Here is a 25,215-nt window from a genome sequence, read left to right as displayed (position 1 = left end):
TGTGATTATGTATGTAAGTTATACTTTGTGATTTATCTGCTTGCGCCTTCATGTTTACTTATTAAGATGACATATGAACATTTATTTGCTTATGCTGATATGATGCTAATGACCTGTTTATTATGTTAGATAACATATGTTTACTGCTTTGCGTATGGATTGCATATTTATACATATCTGTTGTTGTCATAACTACTCTTTAATTTGGTGTATAGAAATGCTGATATACTGTGTACAAACAGAGAGTTTAGGTCACACTATTGGATTAATTATAGATTGTTCGCTTGGCAGAGCCTCGTTGTAAGGATTGTGCTGCATCCACATTTTGACATTCTGTTCTCTACTGGTATATTTACTCGCTATTGCTTGTTTTGCTTACGCTCAGTGCCTTATATTTTTAAGATAGGAAAATGAACTGCTATAATTCGACGAACGACATTGGTACAAAGAACTTCATAGAAGTCACATGAACTGAGGTTTTATGGAAGCTGTATAACTTTGTGCTAATAGGAAGGAAGCTAACGACATGACATACCATTACTAGGTTTAGACCATTAACAATTATTACACTGCATTCTTCGTGAGCAATTGAAATAGGAAGTGACACTTGACACAAAAATACTCCACATGTTTGCTTCTGCCATAATTCTTGAAGTGGTGTACACACTGTGAAATATTATGATCATTCACATTCCGTAATCGTACTTAATTACTGAGAGTTATTCGAACTAAGTCTGTTAGAGGTCATGTATGCATTTCTTTTGTTTATAATTCATAATGAGTAGAAGATTTGGCTCAGATGGATTACACAGAGGTTGTGTGTTGACAATGTGTCTTCGGATTGTATGGGATGATGAGGTTTGCATTAGGATTTTATCTGTACTTGTTCGAGGAGACTGACTAGAGGAAAGAGCTGTTATGGAAGTGAAATGATATTGGTAATAAGGTTTATATGTATCGACGCATTGAAGAGGTATTATTGAGGTATTATTGAGATTGTGTGAAGTTGATGATTATTGGAGTTTTGGTGGATAAGAGGTAAAGTAAGTGAGGAGCATATATTGGCAATAAGGTTTATATGTATCGACGTATTGAAGAGGTATTATTGAGGTATTATTGAGATTGTGTGAAGTTGATGATTATTGGAGTTTTGGTGGATAAGAGGTAAAGTAAGTGAGATGCATATTTTTTTTGTTGGTCTTATGGAACAAGGAGGATGAAGATAGCAGACTAGAACACTAAAGTAGAAGGAAGATAGTCTATACACACACTTTGTTAAATCACTAAGCAGTATATACTTTTTTTTTAAGAGAGGAAGTATTTGCATATCTTGGCTCACTGACAGTTGTTCAACAACAGTACATTTGATCTGGCTTGGAAAACATTGGTCTTGACATGATGACTATGACATTGACCTAACTATTATTGACTGTTATACATTGCTGCCACTACTACTTGATACACTTGATGAACATCAGATTTTGACAGAATTACATTTACACAGTTAACACCATTCAATTACACAGTAGTACTTAATGTGGATGAAAGATGAATGAGTGTGTTTTGTGTGTTTTCCTTTCCTAATCCTACCCACCTATCTCGTAAATATTATTTTATTTGTTTGTAGTGGCTTGCACTGACACCCATAAATATTATAGGTTTACTGATATTTGAGTATTTGTAATAGTTAATATGAAAATTATCTGACATCATTTGTGTGTTTGTTATGATTTGTATGTTTAGTGTAAAAGCATTTGTATGTGCATTCAAACTATTGTTCATGCCTGAACTGTCTGATTAGTGAGGGTAAATATTATGAACTGTTACCTGCACTTTTTCAACATAATGTGTGACACTTAGGAATGATTAATTTCTGCTGATGAACTGTGTGATCAGTGATAGTGAATATTATGGACTGTTACTTGTACTTTTTCTACATGATTGGTGCCACTAGGACATGTTTAATTTCTGCTGATGAACAGTGTGATTAGTGATAGTGAATATTATGGACTGTTACTTGCACGTTTTCTACATGATTGGTGCCACTAGGACATGTTTAATTTCTGCTGATGAACAGTGTGATTAGTGATAGTGAATATTATGAACTGTTACTTCTTGCTGTCTGCACCTGCTCAACATTACTGGGTGCACAGATGAAGCTACTTCCATGGAAATGATGTCACTTGTTGGTGTCTGCACCTACTCAACATTGCTGGGTGCCACTAATGGAACTGCTTCTACTGAAATGATGTCACTTGTTGGTGTCTGCACCTGCTCAACATTACTGGGTGCCACAGATGGAACTGCTTCTACTGAAATGATGTCACTTGTTGGTGTCTGCACCTGCTCAACATTGCTGGGTGCAACTGATGGACTGCTTCTACTGAAATGATGTCACTTGTTGGTGTCTGCACCTGGTCAACATTGCTGGGTGCGACAGATGGAACTGCTTCTACTGAAATGATGTCACTTGTTGGTGTCTGCACCTGCTCAACATTGCTGGGTGCAACTGATGGACTGCTTCTACTGAAATGATGTCACTTGTTGGTGTCTGCACCTGCTCTCAACATTGCTGGGTGCAACTGATGGACTGCTTCTGCTGAAACGATGTCACTTGTTGGTGTTTGCACCTGTTGACCATTGCTGGGCTGGAATTATCAACTATTTGTTTTTTTTTTGAATAATTAAAAGTATTTTATGTGAACATTTGTATAAACTGATTTTTTATGTATTGTGTAAACTATTATGTAAAGCCACATGTATGAAAAGAATTTGTATTGCCTACTGTATTTTATATATTAGGTTATTGAAAGGTCAGTGCAAAGCCAAAATTTTAACTAATTATGTGATATTTAGGTATTAATATTATCTTTTATTTTTGTCTGTATTTTTCTGGACGAATTTGGTGGTATTTTCACCACCAATGCTGGCAAAAATACCATTAAATTCTGGCCTGTAGAGGAGGGGCATATGAAAGGTGGCTACACTGAGCCACTGCGCCAGAGATTGCGCCAAAGAGTATTATTAAGCCGCCTCCACAGTGCTTGTCGAGAGCTCGTAGTAGTGAGTGCCTGTCGAGGTCTCGTGGTAGTCTGTACTGAGATGTTGTAGCAGAGAGTGTTTGTTGAGATGTGCTATTAGGCAGTGCTCGCTGAGATGTGATATTGGAGAGTTCTGGTTGAGATATAATGTAAGGATTAGAATGATTTTCATCAATATAAATGAGGTAACTAACTCAGCTTGTTTTTAATTTCAGTATCCTAAATAATGCGTCATTACAGGTTCAGTCAACAAAGCATCTGGCGTGTGTTCTTGTATTAGAGTTCAATTCTGCTTTCCTTACGCAATTATAGTATTTGTAATTTTCTTTTATCACGTCAGTAAAATTGGTATTTAAAAATTCTTGTCTTGTTGAAGAAGAACCGTGCCAGATGTGCGTTGAGTCATACTTCCACATACAGAACAGTTATACTTATGCTTTGGTTTCGTAGGTTTCATAGTTGCTGGGGACTTAATTAATTAATTGTGTTAACGAAAATTTTCATTCCATTCTTTGTTGTTGTTCTTTGCAGTCAGATAGCGTAATAATACTAGTCAGGGCCAACCGATTACGAGACACAGCGTAATCGGACATACAGCTACTAAAAAACCAAAAGTATTTCGAATCATATTTAATTAAGCCCCCATGCAAAGTTTATATACTTCTGTTACGGTAGTTGGTTTCGCCGTATACCCCAGTTTTCTTTTTTCCTGTATTTGCAGTTTTTTCCTGTACACATAACATGTTAACTGCACTTAAAGGAGCAATATATTTAATAGGGAACAGTTTCAGTCCGTTTGACACATTCTCTCTTTCTCTTAAGACCTGCGGAATAAAACTTTTTATGGGACCATTCATAATTAGGTAATATCTATATTTGACGGTATTGTGGAAAACAACGTCCTAAAGCGATACATACTGCAAACTCTCAATCAATCTGTGACGTTTCTGATGACTGTGATCCACGATTACAGATCTGTATTTCGTGTATTGTATTATGACAATGAATCTGCGTGTCTTGTGTCGGAAGCTACTACTCTACTTCTCCTAAACACCTTCTTCAGACGTAAATTTAATGGCATGTAGTTATTGCAGTACCAGACTCGGTGTCTTTTCAGTGTGAGACAATCATTACGCCTCATCCAGGCAACTGTCAGAGTCACGATCACCTCACCCTGTTTAATATGTGGTGCTAGGAGTGTGAATGGAGGGACAACATGTTCGGGGACAAACTCGGAAATGCTTCGCCTAAATTTTGTTCTTCTGTGCTTGAGAGGTTAGTCAGCAGTCTGTTCCAGCTTCCCAGTTCTATTCACCTTATACAGCGTCCCCCTAAATCCTTAAGAGTGCTTGGTGGTGTAGTTACTCGGATGTTATGGGTGCAGGCATGCTATGTGGAGTTTTTGGGTTACTGATCTGTTTTATGGACTATGTAGCATACAGTTACACATAAGAGCCTACGATGGTCTCTTACACAATGGTCTAATCGAATTTAAAATAGTTTTAGCACTGTAGTTGCAGGCAATAGTCAGTTCACTACATCACAGTCACCATTATGTTCACAGAAACGTTTCCAGTCATCAGCAGTCCAATATCGGTGTTGACGGGTCCAGGCAGTCATCAAGGGTACACGAGTGGGCCTATGGCTCCGAAAGCACATATCGATGATGTTTCGGTGAATGATTCGGAAGCTGACACTTGTTGATGGCCCAGCATTGAAATCTGCAGCAATTTGCGGAAGGGTTGCATTCCTGTTACGTTGAACGATTCTCTTCAATCGTCGTTGGTCCTGTTCTTGCAGGATCTTTTTCCGGCCAGCAATGTCGGAGATTTGATGTTTTACCGGATTTCTAATATTCACGGTACGCTAGTGAAATGGTCATACGGAACTCAGAGATGCTGTGTCCATCACTCGTGCGCCGACTGTAACACCACGTTCAAACTCATTTATATCTTGATAAACTGCCATTGTAGCAGCAGTAACCGATCTAACAACTGCTCCGGATACTTGTCTTACACAGGCGTTGCCGATCGCAGCGCCGTATTCTGCCTGTTTACATATCTCTGTATTTGAATACATATGCCTATACCAGTTTCTTTGGCGCTTCAGCGTAAAACATCTGCTATAGAGTGATACAACGGGAAGAAATTACCCGAAAGGGAGGAAAATTGGTAGATGTGAGGCGTATGTACAGACTAACAAATGAAAACAATTTCAGAAAAAATATGAATGACTTATTCAAGAGAAAGAATTTCACAAATTGAACAACTCAGTAACACATTGGTCCAAATGGTTCAAATGGCTCTGAGCACTATGGGACTTAACATCTGATGTCATCAGTCCCCTGGAACTTAGAACTACTTAAACCTAACTAAAATAAGGACATCACACACATCCATGCCCGAGGCAGGATCGAACCTGCGACCGTAGCGGTCGCGCGGTTCCAGACTGAAGCGCCTAGAACCGCTCGGTCACACCGGCCGGCACACATTGGTCCATCTCTGGCCCTTATGCAAGCAGTTTATTCGGCTTGGCATTGACTGGTAGAGTTGTTGGATGTCCTCCTGAGGGATATCTCGCCGAATTCTGTCCAGTTGGCGTGTGGGATCTTCAAACTTTCGAGCTGGTTGCAGGGTGCTACCCATAATGGTCGAAGCGTTCTCAGTTGGGGAGATATCCGGCTATCTTGATGGCCAAGTTACGGTTTGGCAAGCACGAAGAAAAACTGTGGAAACTCTCGCCGTGTGCTGACGGGCACTAAATTATCGAAATGTAAGCCCAGGATGGCTCGCCATGAAGGGCAACAAAAGGAGGCGTAGAACATCGTAGACCTACCGCTGTGCTGTAAGGGTACAGCGGATGACAACCAAAAGGGTCCTGCTATGAAAAGAAATGGCACCCCCGGCCATCAGCCATGGTTGTCGGGCCATATGGTGGGCGACAGACACATCGCTTCCCAGAAATGACACGAAAAGGGCTCAGGGGGGGGTACATAAAGCGTGTCACTGAAACCTTCCCTTCCGTTGGGGCGTTCATTCGCATCCAGACATTCTGCCACAGGACAGTGTTCTTGACAACCTTTGACACTGTTGATCCTCCCCCCCCCCCCCCCCACCGATTCACTCCTACTCTAATGTTATTGTAGGGCTGCAGCCCCACTGAAAGTGATCTCACCCCTTTGTATTGTAGCATGACCACAATTTCTACTCTTGTATACGAGGTGAAACCTATGGGAACTGCTCAAAACCATTCGACATAAGCTAAATTTGATTTATTTATGCTTTTTCAGTTCTTCTGTTGTACGTCCTCCTGTGGTGTGATCTTGGGGGTGGGGAGGGTGGAGCTATTACATTAACACATGCGTGAATAAAGCTGCAATGGGTCTCTCTAAGACCCCTGTTCAGCAAAACATTTGGTACCACTTACTCACTTTTGTTGAGCGCTTAAGAAATGTACATGTACAGAGACAACCTATGGCGAATTCCTACATTCCTGCAGGCAACCACTCGACACCCTACAGCTGAGTGCCGCTACGTTATTCTGTGTATGGGTTGATTTGTCACATAGGCCCCCAGGCTATGGTATTGGTTATGGGTAGCGTCCAAAGTTGGATCCACCAGCGTCACCTAAACACAGTGTTTGGAGATGGATACGGTAAAGTTATGTGCAGAGTTGGATTCGCCAGCATCAGATCTGTGGTAACGTCTGGAGGTGGATCCACCAGCGTTTGGTCTAGGTACAGCTTGGGGGTGAATACATCTGCACTATATGTGGATGTGGTTAAGAAATGAGTTCACCTGTGTCAGGTTCAGGGTAGGGTCTAGGAGACAGCAGCAACCGTAATATAGCCAGGAGTAGCCGTCTAGCCTGACCTAAAATGTAGCGACCACATCAGAGAAATAGTAGGAAAAGCTAGTTCCAAGCTGATGAAAATATTGTCTTCAAAAGAAGCGGCTTAGAAAACAGTTGTTTGACCGGTTCTTAAGGATTCCTCTGCAGTCTGGCTTCCTAATCATGTCTAATTGATATAAGATTTAGACAACATACAACAAAGAGTGTGTTTTGTCAAGATGTCATTTAGATGGTGCAAAATGCTAAACAGATCCCAGTAGCAGTCACTGTGTGAGAGGCATTGTGTATAATGGACAGGATTACTGTTGCCAAAATTGGGAAGAGTATGTTTTAGGTACGAGGGTTGTCCAAAACGTTAAGTTCCGATAGGTCGCGAAATGGAAACCAATGGGAAATTCCGGTAAAGCTTTGCACAGATGTGTTGGGCAGTGTCTCTTGTATGCCCGTCGAGCGCGTCGCGTCGCTCTTTTCAGTTTTGAGTGAACAGTGAGCACGTAAAGATGCGTAGGGTATAGCGTCTCCCGCCAAATATGAGTGTCTGGTTAGAGATTTCGCCTGTGTCATGCAGCCCACGTAACACAACTACCGAGCAGTTCCTTCTTCATGCCAATTCTCGGCCGCACGCTGCAGGACCAATGAAGACGCTCCTGCAGCGTTTCCGATGAGAAGTGTTTGATCACCCACAATACAGTCCGTAATTGGCTCAGTCTCATCTCTGCTCACAAGATCCGCTGGCTATGAAGACAAAAGTTTCCACAGACAACGAGCTGCAGACCAGTGCAGATAACTGGCTGAAAGCATAGGCGGCCGCTTTCTATGACGAGGATATTGAAAAGTTGATACAATACTACGACAACACTCGAAGTTGGAACGGCGACTATGTAGAGAAGTAGATGGAAGGTGTACCTAACTGTTGCAAATAAAACGTTTCTGGTTTTCACTATGGTTTCCACTTCGCGACCCATCGGAACTTAGTTTCTGGACAATCCTCGTAATATATCGTAAAATGGTATGCAGGTGTTGGGCAACTGATTTTCAGTAAAGACGATAGTATTGTCTGAGACAAGCTCTAAGGAGCATGTAATGAAGAGAATCTGTGTTAGCTGGAGGTGGAGGAGTAACTCAATGTCCTTCTCTCTAAAGAGACATCATACCATACAGCAATACTCTAAAACAGCACTGACAGGCATCCTGTAGGCTATCTCTTTAGCTATAGATTTTATGGTACATTTTCTAAGAGATTCAGTCTCTTTGGCTCCCTTTCCACATCTATTGTTCAGGGTTATTACCCCATTTCTGTCTATATGCAGATGTTAGTTAGGACATGAAACAAACCAAGTAATGTATTATTATTACAAACCTCATATGATGGAAATTAATATACAATGTGGTATTGATGAGAGGATATATTCTCAACGTAGTGCACAAAATTTATGTTACGCAACTGCTTATCGAAAGCATCTTCGTATAGAGCATTTGGGGACTCCATATGGCTCATGCGATGTTATAATTTACACATTTTGATTAGTTCTTAATATCTACAAGGTATAAGATATAAGAAATCTCACATGGTTGTTTGTTATCAACTATAACTGCAGCCTCCTTAGGGCGTGGTGCAGAAACCATTCCACCTCTCATCAGTTGCCAAGATGTTGTGGCAGCCCATTCACACTATGGTAGTGGTAGTGGTGCTTCAGGACAGCATGCGAAATGACATGCAGCTGGTGGTGATCCTACCTGGGTGGTGTTTGCATCGTCAAATAAACATTCCTGTTCATTGTATCCTATCATATGGCAGTTAAAAAATAAAAGTCTTGTATTTATATGTGTGTTTGAATGAAGATCTAGAAAACCGTGTATTTGGAATACTGGGAGAAAACTTCCTTAAAACTGTAACATATTACCTAAAGTGTAACAAACTACCATGGGATACTATGCATTTGTTTATATTATACCGTGACATAATTGTTAAACATTTAAAGCCTTGTATTTTAAGTGTCTCTGGATGACGATCTTGAAAAGGGGATACTTGGAGTACTGGGGGATAATCTGCTAAACTGCAACAAATTACTCCAAAATTGTAAATAACGTTGTACTGGTAACGTATGTTATATCGTGCAACTACTGCAGTGTCAAATTGACTGGTGTCAATTTTGGGTCATAATTACACTAATTAAAATAAGAGTGAAATAAATGTAGATTCAACAATATTTTGATAAGCAGTCATAAATTATGTTAACTAAGATGAATAACATTTTGTGTCATACATTATACTATATAATAACTGGAATAACATACTGGATCATAAATTATAGGATAACACATATTTGAATTTTTCACATCCACTGTAATGTCGACGTGTCCGCCATCATTTTTGGATCATAAATCATAGTAATCCAGGCCTGGTGGAATGGAGAAGAGGGGAAGCCGAGGAGAGCGGTGGCAATTTGAAAGAGGTTGGAGGGGTAAGCATATGAAGCTTAAATAAATAAACAATCAAAGCGTTGATGGACAGTTTGTTTACATTAAGCTCATAAATTACGCCTGCATAAATGTGAGACTGATGTCATTGCTTATGTTAGGAAGAGCCCAAATAAGCTACTCAGAGATGGGAGAGAGGTGGGCGTGACCTTCTAAGTTACAGGTGGTGTTTGTTTACGTAAGGGCCATAGGTCAGTGCACTGGAAACCGCTCCAACCCCTATCTGGGACAAATAACTAACTAAACTGTTCCCTGTGACTTCTTAATCTTACCTCATATAGAGAATAATGTCAATAGTAGGCATTAGTGGGACGGCATTCAAGTGAAAGGAGAAGTGGATCAGTTCCCTTGAAGCCAAATAATGGAGTTACCCAATCAGGAAATCCATCAAATCGTCCACAGATGGGAGAAGTATGTGTTTTTATCTTCCTCTAGTGATGATCATAGTAACTCCTTGGCCAAAAGTCGCATGTAAATATGTATTATTCTTTTTTAAACACGACACTAGTGACCCCATTAAAGCTTTTATTTAATAATTGCTGAAATTCTCGTTCCTTTCATAGTATTTTGTTATTTTGTACAACTTATAGGGAAAATTGTATAGAACATAAACTTTTGTGGTGATGGTAAACATGTTGAATGTTCTTGTGTAGTATTATCACATCATTCCTGCAGAATCTTCAGATCCAATGTTCAACCTTTCACTGAGACTTTCTTCTGGACTCCTGGTGCTTACTATGAGCAGTACGTAGAAGAAGACCTCAGCAAGAAGATCGAAACGACATATCCAAAAATTCGGCAAGAATGACACAGTAACAACAGAAGTTGACTTTTAATGTAAACTGATTATATGACATGTACACTGAAAGTGTATTTTGCACTATATCTCACATAACTAATATTACAAAGATTCTGATGTACAATTTAGGCCACATTCTCAATAATAAGAACAAAGTTTGAATGTACTGATATTACATACTTTTAGAAGGCAGGCTTGAATCCCATACCTGAAGAAAGAAAAAGAAATGTAAATATATAACGTCAACAAATTCTGCCATAAGTAAATATAAATACAGAAAAGTAAGTGAGAGTAGTACATTACAATAGTGTAATTCTAAGTTTCTTGAGCTACAGTACTCCCTATTTTTACAACACTAAACATGTAGTTTTCTCATGATACAGAAAAGAAGCCGTTTTCTGATATTTTACAGACGACACTGTGAACAGATTTCGACTACTAACTCTCTAATTAACTAAGTTGTTACCAGTCTTAAAGTAAAAAGCGTACAATAACAAACAAAAACAGAAATGAAATAAATATAGTAAGTGTTAATTATCACAGTGCATACCTGAACAAGCAAAAGAAGTTTTACATTCAGTTAACATAAGGCAATGGAATTTATAAGGAAATAGGTGTGTACGATGTGGTTCAGTGATTGGATTACGAGGCTTCCAGTCCAAAGGCCACAGGTTCGATCCCCAGTCGGTCCTCGCATTTTTTCACTCTCTCTTAGCTTATTTCCCCTCTGGCAGTAATTTGTTAATGTGGGAAACCAAGGTTGACCATGATTTGGAGACCATGTTAAGAAGCAGGTTGCCCTATGAGCGACTGTACAGGTCCTTATCAAAGGTCGGGGAATGGCAAGGGTGGATCACCTCCAGCAAGACGATAAATGGCAACGAAATGGGATGTTCACACCAACCTAAGGGTCGAGAACAGTTTACAGGTTGTAAAAAATCGTAGGGAATTAAATTTGAAACCATCCATTGTACAAAAGTATGTATGACCTACATTTAAGAACTTAAGTTCTACTACTGGTAGAGAGACTTAAGAAGAGCTCCCTATAATGCGTGAGATTTAAGTATGGGTAGAGTATAACACGTGACTAATTTCTTCGAAACTTTTGACTACGGAATATTGTGAATGGAAATTTCTTGGTACTGTTAATATTATTACTGAGCAAAGGAGGATCACACATTGGACAATGATTTTCATCAATATTTAATATAAAATCTGTTTGTCAGACACAATTAAGCTTTGTCTTACACATTATACAAGGGGCGTTAAATAAGTAATGCAACAATTTTTTTGTCCACTAATTTCGGTTGAAAAAATGTGAAATTGGTTGTGGGTCAGCGTGGAATGTTCATGCTTCTGCCCCTGTAATTTCATGAACTCCAACTGGTGGAGGCGCTATTCGTAGCCTTCAACATGCAGTCCGTAACTGAGGTGCGTTCCAAGCACAGAGCTGTCAGTGAATCACTTTTGGCGCAAAACCAGAGCATCTCAGATGCTCATAGGCGCTTCCAGGCTGTCTACGGGGACCTGGCAGTGAACAAAAGCGCGGCGAGCCGTTGGACGAGGCGTCTGTCACCGTCGCAACAAGGTTTCGCAAACCTTACAATCTCCCGCGTGCCAGCCAGCCGCATACAGTTGTGGCTCCTTCAGTGTTCGCACGTGCGGATATTCTGCCTCGAGGTGTTCGATGGATCACAGCCAAACACTTCGCTGTACAACTGGACGTCTCTGTCGGTAGTGCCGACACACCTGTCCACCAGTTGGATCGAATATCGTCACAGACGCTGAAATATGAGTTCATCACTTCGAAACGGAAACTAAAAGGCAATCCATGGAGTGACGCCACACCATCTCTCCTTCGAAGGAAATGTTCAAAGCCGCACGCTCATTAGGTAAAGTCATGGAGACTGCCTTCTGGGACTGTGAATGGGTTATTTGTTTTATTTCCTCCCTCAAGGTGCGACGATCAACTCGGAAGTGTATTGTGCTGCCCTTAGGAAACTGAAGAAACGACTTTTGTGTGCTCGTCGCCACAAAAATGCAAACAAACTTTTCCTTCCTCATGACAGCGCAAGGCCTCACACAAGTCTGCCCATCCGAGAGGGGTTCACAATACTTCAGTGGGCTCTTCTTCCTCAGCCACCCTACCGACCGGATCTCGCACCTTCCGACTTCCATTTGTTTGGCCCAACGAAGGGTGCACTTCGCGGGAAGCAGCACGTGGATGATGCGGAAGTTGTTGATGCAGAAAGACGTTGGCTCCGGCGTCGACCAGAAGAGAAGTACCACGCGGGCCTTCCCAGTAAGGTGGCGTAAGGCCGTCGCATTGAATGGAGAATATGTTGAAAAGTAGGGTTTTTTTTTAGCAAAAGAGTGGGGAATAATATGCTGTCTTGCAATTCTGAATAAAACCAACCTGCTTTCAGAAATAAATATGTTGCAATACTTATTGACCGTTCGTCGTGTCAATAAGCTAATTATTCATATTGAAATATCCCCTTTGAAAAATTATAAATGGCTGTGCTGGTAAACTTCTACGTTATTTGATTTTCAAACAGCCGAGCAAAACTCAACATACTCAAACAGTTTTCTATTTACTTATTCTGATCATCACTAAACTGACACACAATATTTTTAGCGCAACGCCATCGGACTTTCAAAAATCCCTACAAAAGAATGGCCCTGACTAACAATAACCTATACCTTTCATGAATCACTTACCTCACAAAAATCTTCGTTACTCGAACTACTGCAATACAGCGAGCCCCAATACTGCCAGCTAAATAAAAGATTCTAACTACTGAAGGCACTAACTAATGATGGGCGTAGTTAGCCAATGAAAGATTTGTGACATCCAATTAAACAAATTTCCTTTTTCTGATGGACTCACGTCCAGATCGTCCGCTGAAAACTTTGGCATCTCTCTCCCCACATCCACTATTGCTGGCGGCTCACCTCCAACTGCGCAACGCTACGCGTTGTTCCCATCCAACTGCCCAACACTACAACAGCGAATATTCCAACATTGCCAACCAGCCACAGACTGCACACAGCACAGTCAGTGATTTTCATACAGAGCGCTACGTGGCGTTACCAACATAAAAACCTAAACAGCCTAGTACAATATGCTTTTTCGTACCAAAAAAAAGTTTATCACCGTCATGAAGGGCTTGTTTGTTGGATCGATTTGAAGCATAAACGTCGACGCGAAACACGCACACATGTATAACTTCTGGATTTCCCCTTACATCAACAACTACTGTCTTGAGCTACGATGCCATTCACGAATGCTTTAGGAGGCGCAGTACCGCATTCTCGACGAAAATAATACTACGCAATTACAACTGATTCAACTTGTTGAGATAGGGATCACAGAACGTCTTTTGTTGTTGTGCTAACGCCGTCGACAACACGTACACTGGGTAATGAACTAGCGAACTACAGGAGTTGAACAAAAACATGGAAACACTGCGAGGAATGAGTGGCTGAGCATAAATCCGGATTCTAGCCAAGCCTGCAGGTTGCGCTTGGTTGTATCTAACTAAGAACGGCGATATCCTCAATATATTGCAAGTGTTAGTCGTTGTCGGAACAGTGTTTGTGTAGCTCTGAGTGCTAAGTGTTTTCGATCATAGGAAAATTGCCGGTACTCGTGTGGTGAGTGCTTTCGGGAGCAGTCGAAGTGGAATGGTTCAAGAGGCACCGAATCGAGGATATATACTGCATACTAGGAAATCGGAAGAATATCATCCACTAAATCACAACGCAGACGAAAGTGTGTCTTGAGTCTTCGTGACAGACGGTCATTGAAGAGGACTGTGACGAAAAGTAAGATGACATGTGCAAAAGTCACTCCAGAACAAAATGTGGCACTTGGCGGACCTTGTCAGCACCAAAACAGCGTGAACAGAGCTCCATACGCAGGAATTGCAGAGCGAACTGGAATTTCCAAACCACTCATTAGCGATACAAATGACCGTAGCAGGAAAATGTGGTGCCAGAGTCACAAAACCTAGACTGTGGAGCAGTGGAAAAATGTCATTTAGTCGGATGAGTCTTGTTGGACACTGTTTCCAACTTCTGGCCGAGTTTTCGTCCCAATAGGGTAATGATTTGGGCAACCACATCTCGGTATTTGATAGCCGCCCGTGGCTACTGTGCCAGATCACATTACTGCCAAGGCTTATGTGACCATTTTGGCTGATACGGTCCACCCCATCGCACAATGTTTGTTCCCCAACGATGAAGCTGTTGTCCAAGACGACAAGGCACCTGCTCACACAGCTGGCATCGACCAGACTGTTTTTGTGAGCACGAGGGGGAACTAACGCAGCTTACGTGTCCACCACAGTCACCAGATCATTATGCTGCTGAGCCTTTGTGGTCTACTTTGGAGAGAAGAGTGCCTGATCGCTATCCACTCCACCATCATTACCTTAACTTGCCACTATATACTGAAAATCATATAGGACCTGTACTTTTCCATTTCGAGGTGAATGGAAGCTGTTTGGAATGGCAACGGTTTTCCCAAACCATACTGGATATAGTAATGTGTTGTGTTTGTGATGTTTCAATATTCTTGTGCTGCAACTGTAGCTGCAACAAAAATACCCCAACTGACGTGAAGATAAACATCTAGTTTCGATGCGTAAGTTAGAATGGTCTCTCTAGTCACCCAGGCCTTCGCTCTCTCAGAAGATATAGTCCTGTGAAATAGTATAAATCTTTTTTATTCAACCCGTAATAACTACACAACACAGTTAGAAACCCCTTTTTCTAAATTCCGCACTTGCCCCTCATTGCGACACAGAAATTTGAAATTTGGCTCAAAGGTGCCTACAACACTCCTCTGAAATTGTACAAAATCTTGGCGTCATGCGACGGCACCCTCGGGATCGGCAACGTTTCAAACAGCGAATGGGAAAAAGAAGAATCCAGAGTTCGGAAGTTCATGTGAGGCGTAAGGTGGGTTAATGATGTCACATTGGCAGCAAATTTCCCCAAAATTCTGTAAACGTCACTGCAGAGTACTACAAGATGGGAAGGTCGCCACGCCCCGTCTTACCGACACTTTGCCTTTCTTTTGACGCCTCTGGGATAGGGGTCAGAACCGTGTCGCTCAGTGTTGAAATCACGAGTTTTTCTTGTGGGTGGACGACGGAAACGTTTCAGACACAGAGCCGCTCGATATCGATAAGAAAAGGTCTCAGGGAGTAGCATAAAGGGTTTCAATGAAAGCACGCCTACCCATGGGGAGTTGATTTCCATACATTTCGTGGTCGAAAACGACAGCCCGCAGTCCACTGAGAAACCGGACGACGTTCTTGACAACCTTCGACACTGCTGAGACCCCACGGACCATTCAGCCCTTCTCTAAGGACATCGTGGGCCTGCAACCCCACTGACAGTGACCGCACCCATTTGGAGTGTACCGCGACCGCAATTTTTTCTCTGGTACACAGAATGGACCCACTAGGGACCGTTCATAACCATTCGACGCAATTCGAACATCATTCGAAGGTGCAAAGGGTTTTTATGCTTTTTAAGGCCTCCTAAGGCGCAATCAGGGTTGGGGGGGGGGGGGGGGGGCGGGAGAGAAGAGGGGAGGGGGTGTGTGATATTGACATATGCATGAATAAAACAGCAAAGGTCCCCTCGCTGCCACTCTTCCACTTTTGCTGAGCACTTTAAAAATACCTCTACAGGGACAGCCAGTCACTGATTACTACACGCCGGCGCGACCAGCATCCCTTTCGACACCCCTTACGTATCACATGCGGCCACAGCGCCGCTAAGCTCAGGGGTGTTGAAATGTTTGCCGGTCACACTGCTTCTTAGTATAATCAGTGACTGGCTGTCTCGGTACAGGTATATTGCTAAAATGCCCACCAAGGGTGCGCGGCCGGCCGCTGTGACCGAGCGGTTCTAGGCGCTTCAGTCCGGAACCGCGCTGCTGCTACGGTCACAGGTTCGAATCCTGCCTCGGGCACGGATGTGTTTGATGTCCTTAGGTTGGTTAGGTTTACGTAGTTCTAAGTTTAGGGGACTGATGAGGTCAGATGTTAAGTCCCATAGTGCTTAGTGCCATTTAAACCATTTTGAAGGGTGCGCGGGTGACAGCGAAGGTGTTACCAAAGTAGTGAGGGGGGGGGGGACTTAGAGCGGACCCTTTTACTGTTGTATTCACACATGTGTCAATGTCGCATCCCCTATTGATCACGCCACGAGAGGGCACGAAACAGAAGGGCTGAAAAATCATAAACACACTTCCATGCTTTGGATGACATTCAGATTTCGTCGAATGGTTTTGAATGGTCCGCGCTGATTCGACCTTGTATACCAGAACACGAATTGCAGTGCAGTTACTCTTCAAAGGGATACGATCACGTTCAGTTAATTTGCAGGCCCACGATATCCTTAGAGATGGGCTGAATTGTCCAGGGAGTATCGGCAGTATCAAAGGTTGCCAAGACCATCGTTCTGTTGCTCATCGCACTCGGAATGTCGTTTCCGACGGCAAAATGTATGGGAATCAACTCTCCAAGGGAAAGAGTAGTTTGATCGAGGCGCCAATCCCCCCCACCCCCCACCCGAGGCCTTTCGACGTCGATACTGAGCTCTGGTCTTTTTCTTCCTGCCTGAAGCGTGGTCGAGACCGTGAGTGAAGTGACAGGGTGCCACGCTTTTGCACCATTATAGAGGGAAATTGTAGGCACCTTCGAGTCAAATTTTAATCTTCTCCGTCGCAGTGGGAGATAATTACAGGGTTCAGAAAAGATAACGCTTTAATTGTGTTGCGTAGTGTACTTACCTACGAAGCGACAACATATTCTAAGAGCTCGTTTTATAAAACCACCAGTATACACTTCTCAACAACTTCTTTTCTTCATGTTCCTACTACGTACTGTGCCACTAAAAGCACACGTACTCAGCTGTAGATGGTGTTTCAAATATTTAGGGTCAAAAACATTCAGATGGTTGCGGGTTCTCAACTGAAAACTTTGAGATCGGGAACTAATGGGTGGAAATGGATACAATTTTTTTTTTTTTTTACAACTCACTCGTTATAGCAACAACGCACACCCCCAACAACAGTTCATACTACTGAAATCCAATATCAACGCTCAAATTGCAGCACATAAAGTTTCGCTACACCCTCCCAAATTCCCTGCTGTTTGTTGTACTGTGTACAGTTGGTAACTGAAACCCAACCAACTGTTGCTTCTCCATATTCTGTTGTAGGTTCATACAAGAAGGACTTCGTGGAACCATATGCGAAAACTCCGCACTGAGCACACATTATGGGTGAGTGCGGCTTGTTTCTCAAGTACATGCCACCATTTTTGATGCAGAAACATAAACAGATTGAAAACACGCACTGCATACTCATTATCTGTTCGAGACCTTGTGCTGCCTGAAATATTCATTTCAGTTCACTGGCTTCTTACCCTCAAGACACTCAGTTTAGCATCTCCATCGTCTGTGTAATTTTCAACATAAAGTTTTAAAACACAGTTGGTACTATTGGACGGAAAATCGTGATAAATAGGATAAAAAACCTAATAGGAGAAAGTTCTCTCGAGCTTCCAGTCACGTTAAGTGGTGTAAAATTTACGAGATTTCGACCGAGTACTCCTCGGCCATTGTTAAGTGATGACTGTCCGTTGGTTGCTGCTACCGTTCCTATACAGCAGCGCTGCCTCCAATGAAGTCATTGGTATTCGCTCCAGCGCCATTTAAGTTAATGTGTTCGTTGTGCACCCGCCGCGCACGTTTCAGCCTTCCGATGGCCGCGTCCCAAGCCGCGTTTAGCTGCAGGCTGTCGTCTTTATTGAAGGTGTTGTCACAAGTTTTAATTTCAAACGTTTAATTTCAGTCGTTTCTTTTGTCCCGTAACTGACCACTTCCGGAAAATCTTCAAGGAAAATGGCTACAACAGTCGCCAGATTTTGCAAGCCATCTGTAACATAACAGGTGAAACTGTGTATCTAAACAAGAGCCATTCACAAGTACATAAAGCTATGAGCCTGCATGGGTAATTTGTACCGATATTTCACTGTCTCTACTCATTAAATAATAATTTTATGTATTAGTAATTGTAGAAGGATTTGAATAACATAATGCAAAATGGGCAAGAAAGAATTAAGTAGTTGTTTTGATGAGCGATTGTTATTGCGGTTCGTGCAATATATTAAAATTAAAATAATTGTAATAAGAAAATATAATAGTATGTGACAGAATAAGTGTGCCAGAACTGTGTAATGTATTTGGTTTAAGTATTTGTATATTGTAAAAAGTGTTTGTAACAGAAAGACGGTCAGCTATATGGATGTAAATTTGACTAGAGAAGTGTGTCACGTGACAAAACGCAGGACAGAGACGCAAGACAGAGATCGTGGTCTTTTGTATCTTGGGATCCGTGTGGGTAAGGTGGGCTCGAACGGCCTGGGGCCCCACGTGTTTTATTTCCGAGGTACACTGAAGCGCCAAAGAAACTAGTATAGGCATGGGTATTCAAATACAGAGATATGTAAACTGGCAGAATACGGCGCTGCGGTCGGCAACGCATATATAAAACAATAGTCTGCTGCAGTTATTAGCTCGGTTACTGCTGCTACAATGCCAGGTTATCGAGATTTAAATGAGTTTAAACATAGTGTTATACTCGGCGCACCAGCGATGGGACACAGTATCTCCGAGGTAGCGACGAAGTGGGGATTTTCCCGTACGACCATTCCTCGAGTGTATCATGAATATCAGGAATCCGTTAAAACATCAAATCTCCGACGTCACTGCGGCCGGAAAAAGATCCTGCAAGAACGGAACCAACGACGACTGTCGAGAATCGTTCAATGCGACAGAAGTGCAACACTTCCGCAAATTGCTGCAGATTTCAATGCTGGACCATCATCAAGTGTCAGCGTGCGAACCATTCAACGAAACATCATCGATATGGGCTTTCGGAGCCGAAGGCCCACTCGTGTTCCCTTGATGATTGCACGACTCGACTGGGCCTGTCAACACCAACAATGGACTGTTGATGATTGGAAACACGTTGCCTGGTCGTTTCAAATTGTATCGAGCGGACATGGAGACAACCTTATAAATCCATGGTCCCTGCATGTCAGCAGGGGACTGTTCAAGCTGGTGCAGGCTCTGTACTAGTGAAGGGCGTGTGCAGTTAGCGTGATATGGGACCCCTGACACGACTCCGACAGGTGATACATACGTAAGCATCTTGTCTGATCACCTGGATCAATTCATGTCCATTGTGCTTTCCGATGGACTTGGGCTAATCCAGCAGGACAATGCCACATCCCAGACGTCCAGAACTGATACAAAGTCGCTCCAGGAATTTGCAGTGACTGTGATGTACTGATGTGTTTATTGCCAGCTAAAACTATTTTAGATTCTATTTGACCGTTGTGTGTAAGACCATCGTTGATAGTAAAGCAATTTTCTATGATAAAGTAACGATATAATTACCGATTTCATTGCTCAGTTTGCTCTTATATATCAGTATTTCACTGACTGACCTCATAGGCGAAATTAATAATCGTTAATCGTGTATGTAAGGGCATAAAGAAACGGTGTGCAACAAAACCCCTGTGGAGACGAGTGGTATAACAGGCTGTGCACTGGCCCTCTGCTGGACTGCTAGCATCAGTAGTTACCGCTGACCGTTGGTATCGTTGCACGTCTTTCTGAAAACACGTACCGCTACGGTCGCAAGTACGATTCCTACCGAGGGCATGGATGTGTGTGATGTCCTTAGGTTAGTTAGGTTTAAGTAGTTCTAAGTCTAGGGGACTGATGACCACAGATGTTAAGTCCCAGAGTGCTTAGAAGCATTTGAACCAATATGAACTCCGAGGAGGACTCCCAGAAGATTGAAGTGTTTCCGTTCTGTAGCTCAGAAACAGAAAAGATTAGTTGGCTGTTAAAGAGGTATAAAATCAATTCGGTCTTCAGGAGTTTAGCAAGAAGGTTCAAATGGCTCAAGGCGCTATGGGACTTAACATCTGAGGTCATCAGTCCCCTAGAACTTAGAACTACTTAAACCTAACTAACCTAAGGACATCACACACATCCATGCCCGAGGCAGGATTCGAACCTGCGACCGCAGCAGCAGAGCGGTTCCAGACTGAAGCTCCTAGAACCGAGCGGCCACAGCGGCCGGCGTTTAGCAAAAATTCGTTACAAAATTGTTAAGGCTTTCGTGGCCACTTGTTGACAAACTGCCTATTGGCTTATGTCTCGGGTTCTTCGGCCGACGTTCATCTAAGGATTTTTCTGACGTTTCGCCAGCACGAGTGGCTGGCACTGTCAAACCTTCACCCTCCATTGCCGGTGGTGAACTGGAGCCGAGCTCGCGGCCGCAGACTATATGTACCTGGTGCGCCAACGTCCGAGGGCTTCTCCGCGGTCATTTAAGGTGCGGTTCTCCTCTTGCTACCTGCGACGGTCGTTCGCTACAGTACGGGAAGCCAGGATCCGTTTACCTTAAGGCTTTCCTCTTTCTTGTTGAAACTGTTCTCCTGTTTTTGTATTTCTACAGCTTCTCTGAACAAGCGCGTGTGATAGTGCTTCTCTACAGCCAGAACTTCCGTGAGACATGGCAAGAACAGATCAGGAACTTCTGGACATTTTCAATCAACTAATTTTACATAATGCATCGGTACGACTGGGACAAGATCGACAGCATCACTCACAGGAGCATGCAGAACGAACTCGAGCGCTGCACCGAGCGGCAGAAGGAAAAGTTTGAAAGATGCCGAAAGCAGACCGACAAGGCGATTCCCGACATGTCACACACAGTGGTGAACCTCACTGAACGACAATTGACCGAAGAGGAAGTGCCTGTTCTTCAAAAAGGAGGGAATTTCGCTATCATCCCGAGAACTATACCTATGGAGGACATCATTGCCAACACCGAAGCAGCCATTCGGACCCTCCCTTGTGAAAGAGCAGAGGAAATACGCACTGAAACAGCCAGGATACTCCCCCGTGCAAAACCACCAGCTTGCAACCTGAAGAAAGAATAGGCACAAGCCATTAAGAATCTCAACGCCGACAAGAGTAGATTGGTACTGCCTGCCGATAAGGGGAATGCGACCGTCGTAATGAAGACCGAAGATTATGTGCAAAAGATCCGAGACCTATTATATCCGTCGACATACCGAAAACTAAGCACTGATCCGACGCAGCGTATCACACGGAATACGAATCGATTAATCAAGGCGTCTTCTCTGCCGGCGGACATACAGAGAAACCTGCGCAACACAGAAGCCCTACCACCTCGGCTGTATGGATTACCCAAGATCCATAAGAACAACGTTCCACTGAGACCGATCGTTAGCGCTCCTGGCTCACCAACGTATAAACTGGCAAAACACTTGGCCTCTCTGCTCCAGCCACACGTGGGGAAGACCGACACATACATTAAGGACTCAGGACATTTCATTGAGAAGCTGAAGAAACTGAAACTTGCACCAAACGACATCCTGGTCAGCTTTGATGTTGTTTCGTTATTTACGAAAGTGCCACTCAGTGACGCTCTGGAGCACATCGGTTCCATGTTCCCGCAAGACATCAAAAAGCTCTTCCATGCATGTCTCACCACGAGCCATTTCACGTGGAATGGCGATTTCTACGAGCAGCTGGAAGGCGTCGCCATGGGTAGTCCTCTCAGTCCAGTTGTGGCCAACATCTTCATGGAACAATTCGAAGCACAGGCACTGGACTCGGCGACTTGCAAACCTAAGGTGTGGTACAGGTACGTCGATGATACTTTCGTGGTGTGGAGCCATGGTGAAGAACAGCTCGGTGACTTCCTAAGACACTTGAACAGCCTCCATGCCAACATAACATTTACCATGGAAGTAGAAAAGGACAAGAAACTGCCATTTCTAGATGTGCTGGTCACAAGGGACGACGAAAACCTGGGACACAGCGTGTATCGAAAACCGACACACACGGACCGATACCTGCACAAACTGTCAAACCACCACCCGAGCCAGAAAAGAGGCATGATTAGTACGCTCGTAACGAGAACAGGACGAATATTTGAGCCGCAACACCTCAAAGGAGAAATGCAACACCTGGAAACTGTTCTGAGGAGCAATGGGGTACTCCACAAATTACATTAGAAATGTAACAGAGCCAAACACTCGGCGAAGTAAGGAACCAGAAAAAGAAATGTCGGGTACGGCCTTTCTGCCATACATCCCCAGTGTAACGGACAGAATCGGCCGTATATTGCGCAAACATGGGGTAAAGACGATTTTCAAACGACAAGGAAGATCAAAGAGTGTCTTAGATCGGCGAAGGAGAAAAGAGACCCACTTGCAATGTCGGGAATATACCGTATACCCAGCACATGCGGAAAAGTTATGTCGGAATGACTGGACGATCATTTAACACCAGGATCAAAGAGCATAAGCGACATTGCAGGTTGGGGCAGGTGGAGAAATCGGCCGTGGCATAGCACGCACTGAATGAGACCGACCACGTAATAAAATTCGCCGACACGGAAGTTCTGGCTGTAGAGAAGCACTATCACACGCGCTTGTTCAGAGAAGCTGTAGAAATACAAAAACAGGCGAACAGTTTCAACAAGAAAGAGGATAGCCTTAAGGTAAACGGATCCTGGCTTCCCGTACTGCAGCGAACGACCGTCGCAAGTAGTAAGAGGAGAACCGCACCTTAAATGACCGCGGAGAAGCCCTCGGACGTTGGCGCACCAGGTACATATAGTCTGCGGCCGCGAGCTCGGCTTCAGTTCACCACCGGCAATGGAGGGTGAAGGTTTGACAATGCCAGGCACTCGTACTGGCGAAACGTCAGAAAAATCCTTAGATGAACGTCGGCCGAAGAACCCGAGACAGAAGCCAATAGGCAGTTTGTCAAAAATTCATTAACTCACGAAGCCTATTATAGACGTCGTAGGCGTCTGAACACCAAGGCTATATAAGATACCATGTTGGTGTGGACAGTGTTATGATAGATAGACTGTGTGTACTTACGAACAACGCCGTGTAGAGAACGAGAGATGCTTTCGCCGTCGGCACCCTAAGAAGTCAGCGGTAGCAGAGCATGCTCTAGCAATCGGACACCGTACAGCATTCGACAACGTTTGTCATTACACGGCCTAATAGATTACGGGATAGCGTAATAAAAGAAACGATCGAGATAAAAATCTGTGAGCCGGCCGAGGTGGGCGAGCGGTTCTAGTCGCTTCAGTCCGGAACAGCGCTACTGCTACGGTCGCAGGTTCGAATCCTGTCTCGGGCACGGATGTGGGTGATGTCCGTAGGTCAGTTAGGTTTAAGTAGTTCTAAGTTCTAGGGGACTGATGACCTCAGATGTTAAGAGCCATCGTGGTCAGGGCCATTTGAACCATTTTTAAAAATCTGTGAGAAGAGCTTCAGTTAAAGTGGCCTGTAACTAAGCACGGCCTGGCAATCGGCACATCGGATGCGCTACGAAAACATTGCCTCACATGGCGCTGAAGTGAATCCCAGTGACCTCACTGGGTTGTATACCGAGGGCCACGAGAAATACAGGCCGTGGCGCGTACGTCGCGAAGGTAGTCCTGAACTCGCTCGCTCTCTCAGCTCAGCAGACAAAATGCGTTTCTAAACCTGTTAACTCGCAGCTGGGAGTGTAAGTACTAACGAGAATTGCATCTTCCACTGGAATATGCTATTGTGAAGTCTTGCTGATTAACAGTACTACAGCAAAATTTAATTTAATTTAATCGATATAAATGGTATAACGGTGTGTTCATAGCATTTAGTTTCTTCTGCTTAACAGTTCTCATTACATGCTGGAAGTAGTGCCTTATGCAACTGATATCCATTTTAGCATGATTTTATTTTATTGTACGCCAGTGCAGCCGTAACAAATTATAAGTAGGCGCATGGACTTCCCATCATTATAGGACTAATAGCAGTAAGATTCCATAATAGCGGATTCCAGTAGAAGATTCAGTTTTAGTTTGTACGGACACGCCTAGTTATGAGTTAACAGGTGTAGAAACGTAGTTTGTCTGCTTATTTGAGCGAGCGAGCGAGCGCAGGACTACCTTCGTGACGTACGCGCCGCGGCCTGTCTTTCTCGTGGCCCTCGGTTGTATACGAACGGTAGCAGCAACGAACTGACTGTCACCACTTGACAATGACCGAGGAGTAGTCGGCCGAAGGCTCGTGCACTCTAAATCACTTGATGCGGCTGGAAGCTCGAAAGAGTTTTATCAGTGCATATCGGCCGAAACCATGTATTTGTATACCTGATAAAGAAGTGTCGTATTTCTTCACACAACATCCATTTAGTTTGGTGAAGGTTGAGTGTTGTTACTTATTTGCATCTGTATAAGTGCAGATGACTGTGATGGCTGCTTGTATCCCATAATGTCATGTTTGTGTCTTTCAAGACAATGAGAGCAAGTGGAAACCTTGAAATAGTGTCGTGCGCTGACTGCAATTCTCAAACAGCACTACGGGGCGGGCTGAGCTCACCGATGAGATTACCAGTAGAGGGCTTCTGTACCATATCATACAGTGTCTGTCAGTCGATACTGTAGCTTCTACTTAAAGATTAATCTGTACCTTATGGAAGCCGTCATATAGCAGAAGATAAAGTCGCAATAAAAATAAGTATGTGTCTCTTCATATTAGAAGATGAAGGAGAATTCTTGCGGCTGCACACCCGAAAATTGATGGAATAAAAATAAGTATATTTGCAACTATACTTCCCTCTTCTTTTTTTACCTGAATAGCTTAGAAGAATATTACTAAAAATCTTTATGGGTTTGTGTTTGTATTTGCTGCCCATTACTATGACGTGATGTTATGATCAGTTATCATCTGCATGCATGTATGCACTAACATAAATTGTTTTCAGTCTTCAGATATACCGCTTATTTAGTATATTGCTAGCTAAGACGTATAATAATGTAGACCAAGAGAAAACAGACACCAATAATGCTCTCTTTTCTTGAGACAGTGTGGACAAGTTAGAGGCTTAATCATTGCCAAAAGT

At 43.2% G+C, this 25,215-nt stretch overlaps 1 protein-coding gene across 3 annotated transcripts in view; it reads right to left on the bottom strand.

Annotated features, from left to right (window-relative positions):
• The window catches only part of LOC126455578 (uncharacterized), a 213,670-nt gene that overhangs the window by 34,864 nt on the left and 153,591 nt on the right, over positions 1–25,215 (bottom strand). Inside the window, exon 5 of one of the 3 annotated variants that reach the window (XM_050091334.1) lies at positions 10,354–10,381. The exons of 1 other annotated variant lie outside the window; for it this stretch is intronic. In XM_050091334.1, the coding sequence (XP_049947291.1) occupies positions 10,356–10,381 (26 nt within the window). In that variant the 3' untranslated portion in view covers positions 10,354–10,355. Of the gene's footprint in view, positions 1–9,915; positions 10,382–25,215 lie in introns of those variants that run through there. One more of the 3 variants, XM_050091333.1, reaches the window with a different exon arrangement.

The sequence above is a fragment of the Schistocerca serialis genome, chromosome 2, assembly GCF_023864345.2.
Source record: "Schistocerca serialis cubense isolate TAMUIC-IGC-003099 chromosome 2, iqSchSeri2.2, whole genome shotgun sequence".
Classification (NCBI taxonomy): domain Eukaryota; kingdom Metazoa; phylum Arthropoda; class Insecta; order Orthoptera; family Acrididae; genus Schistocerca; species Schistocerca serialis.
This window is presented reverse-complemented; position numbering and strand designations above follow the sequence as displayed.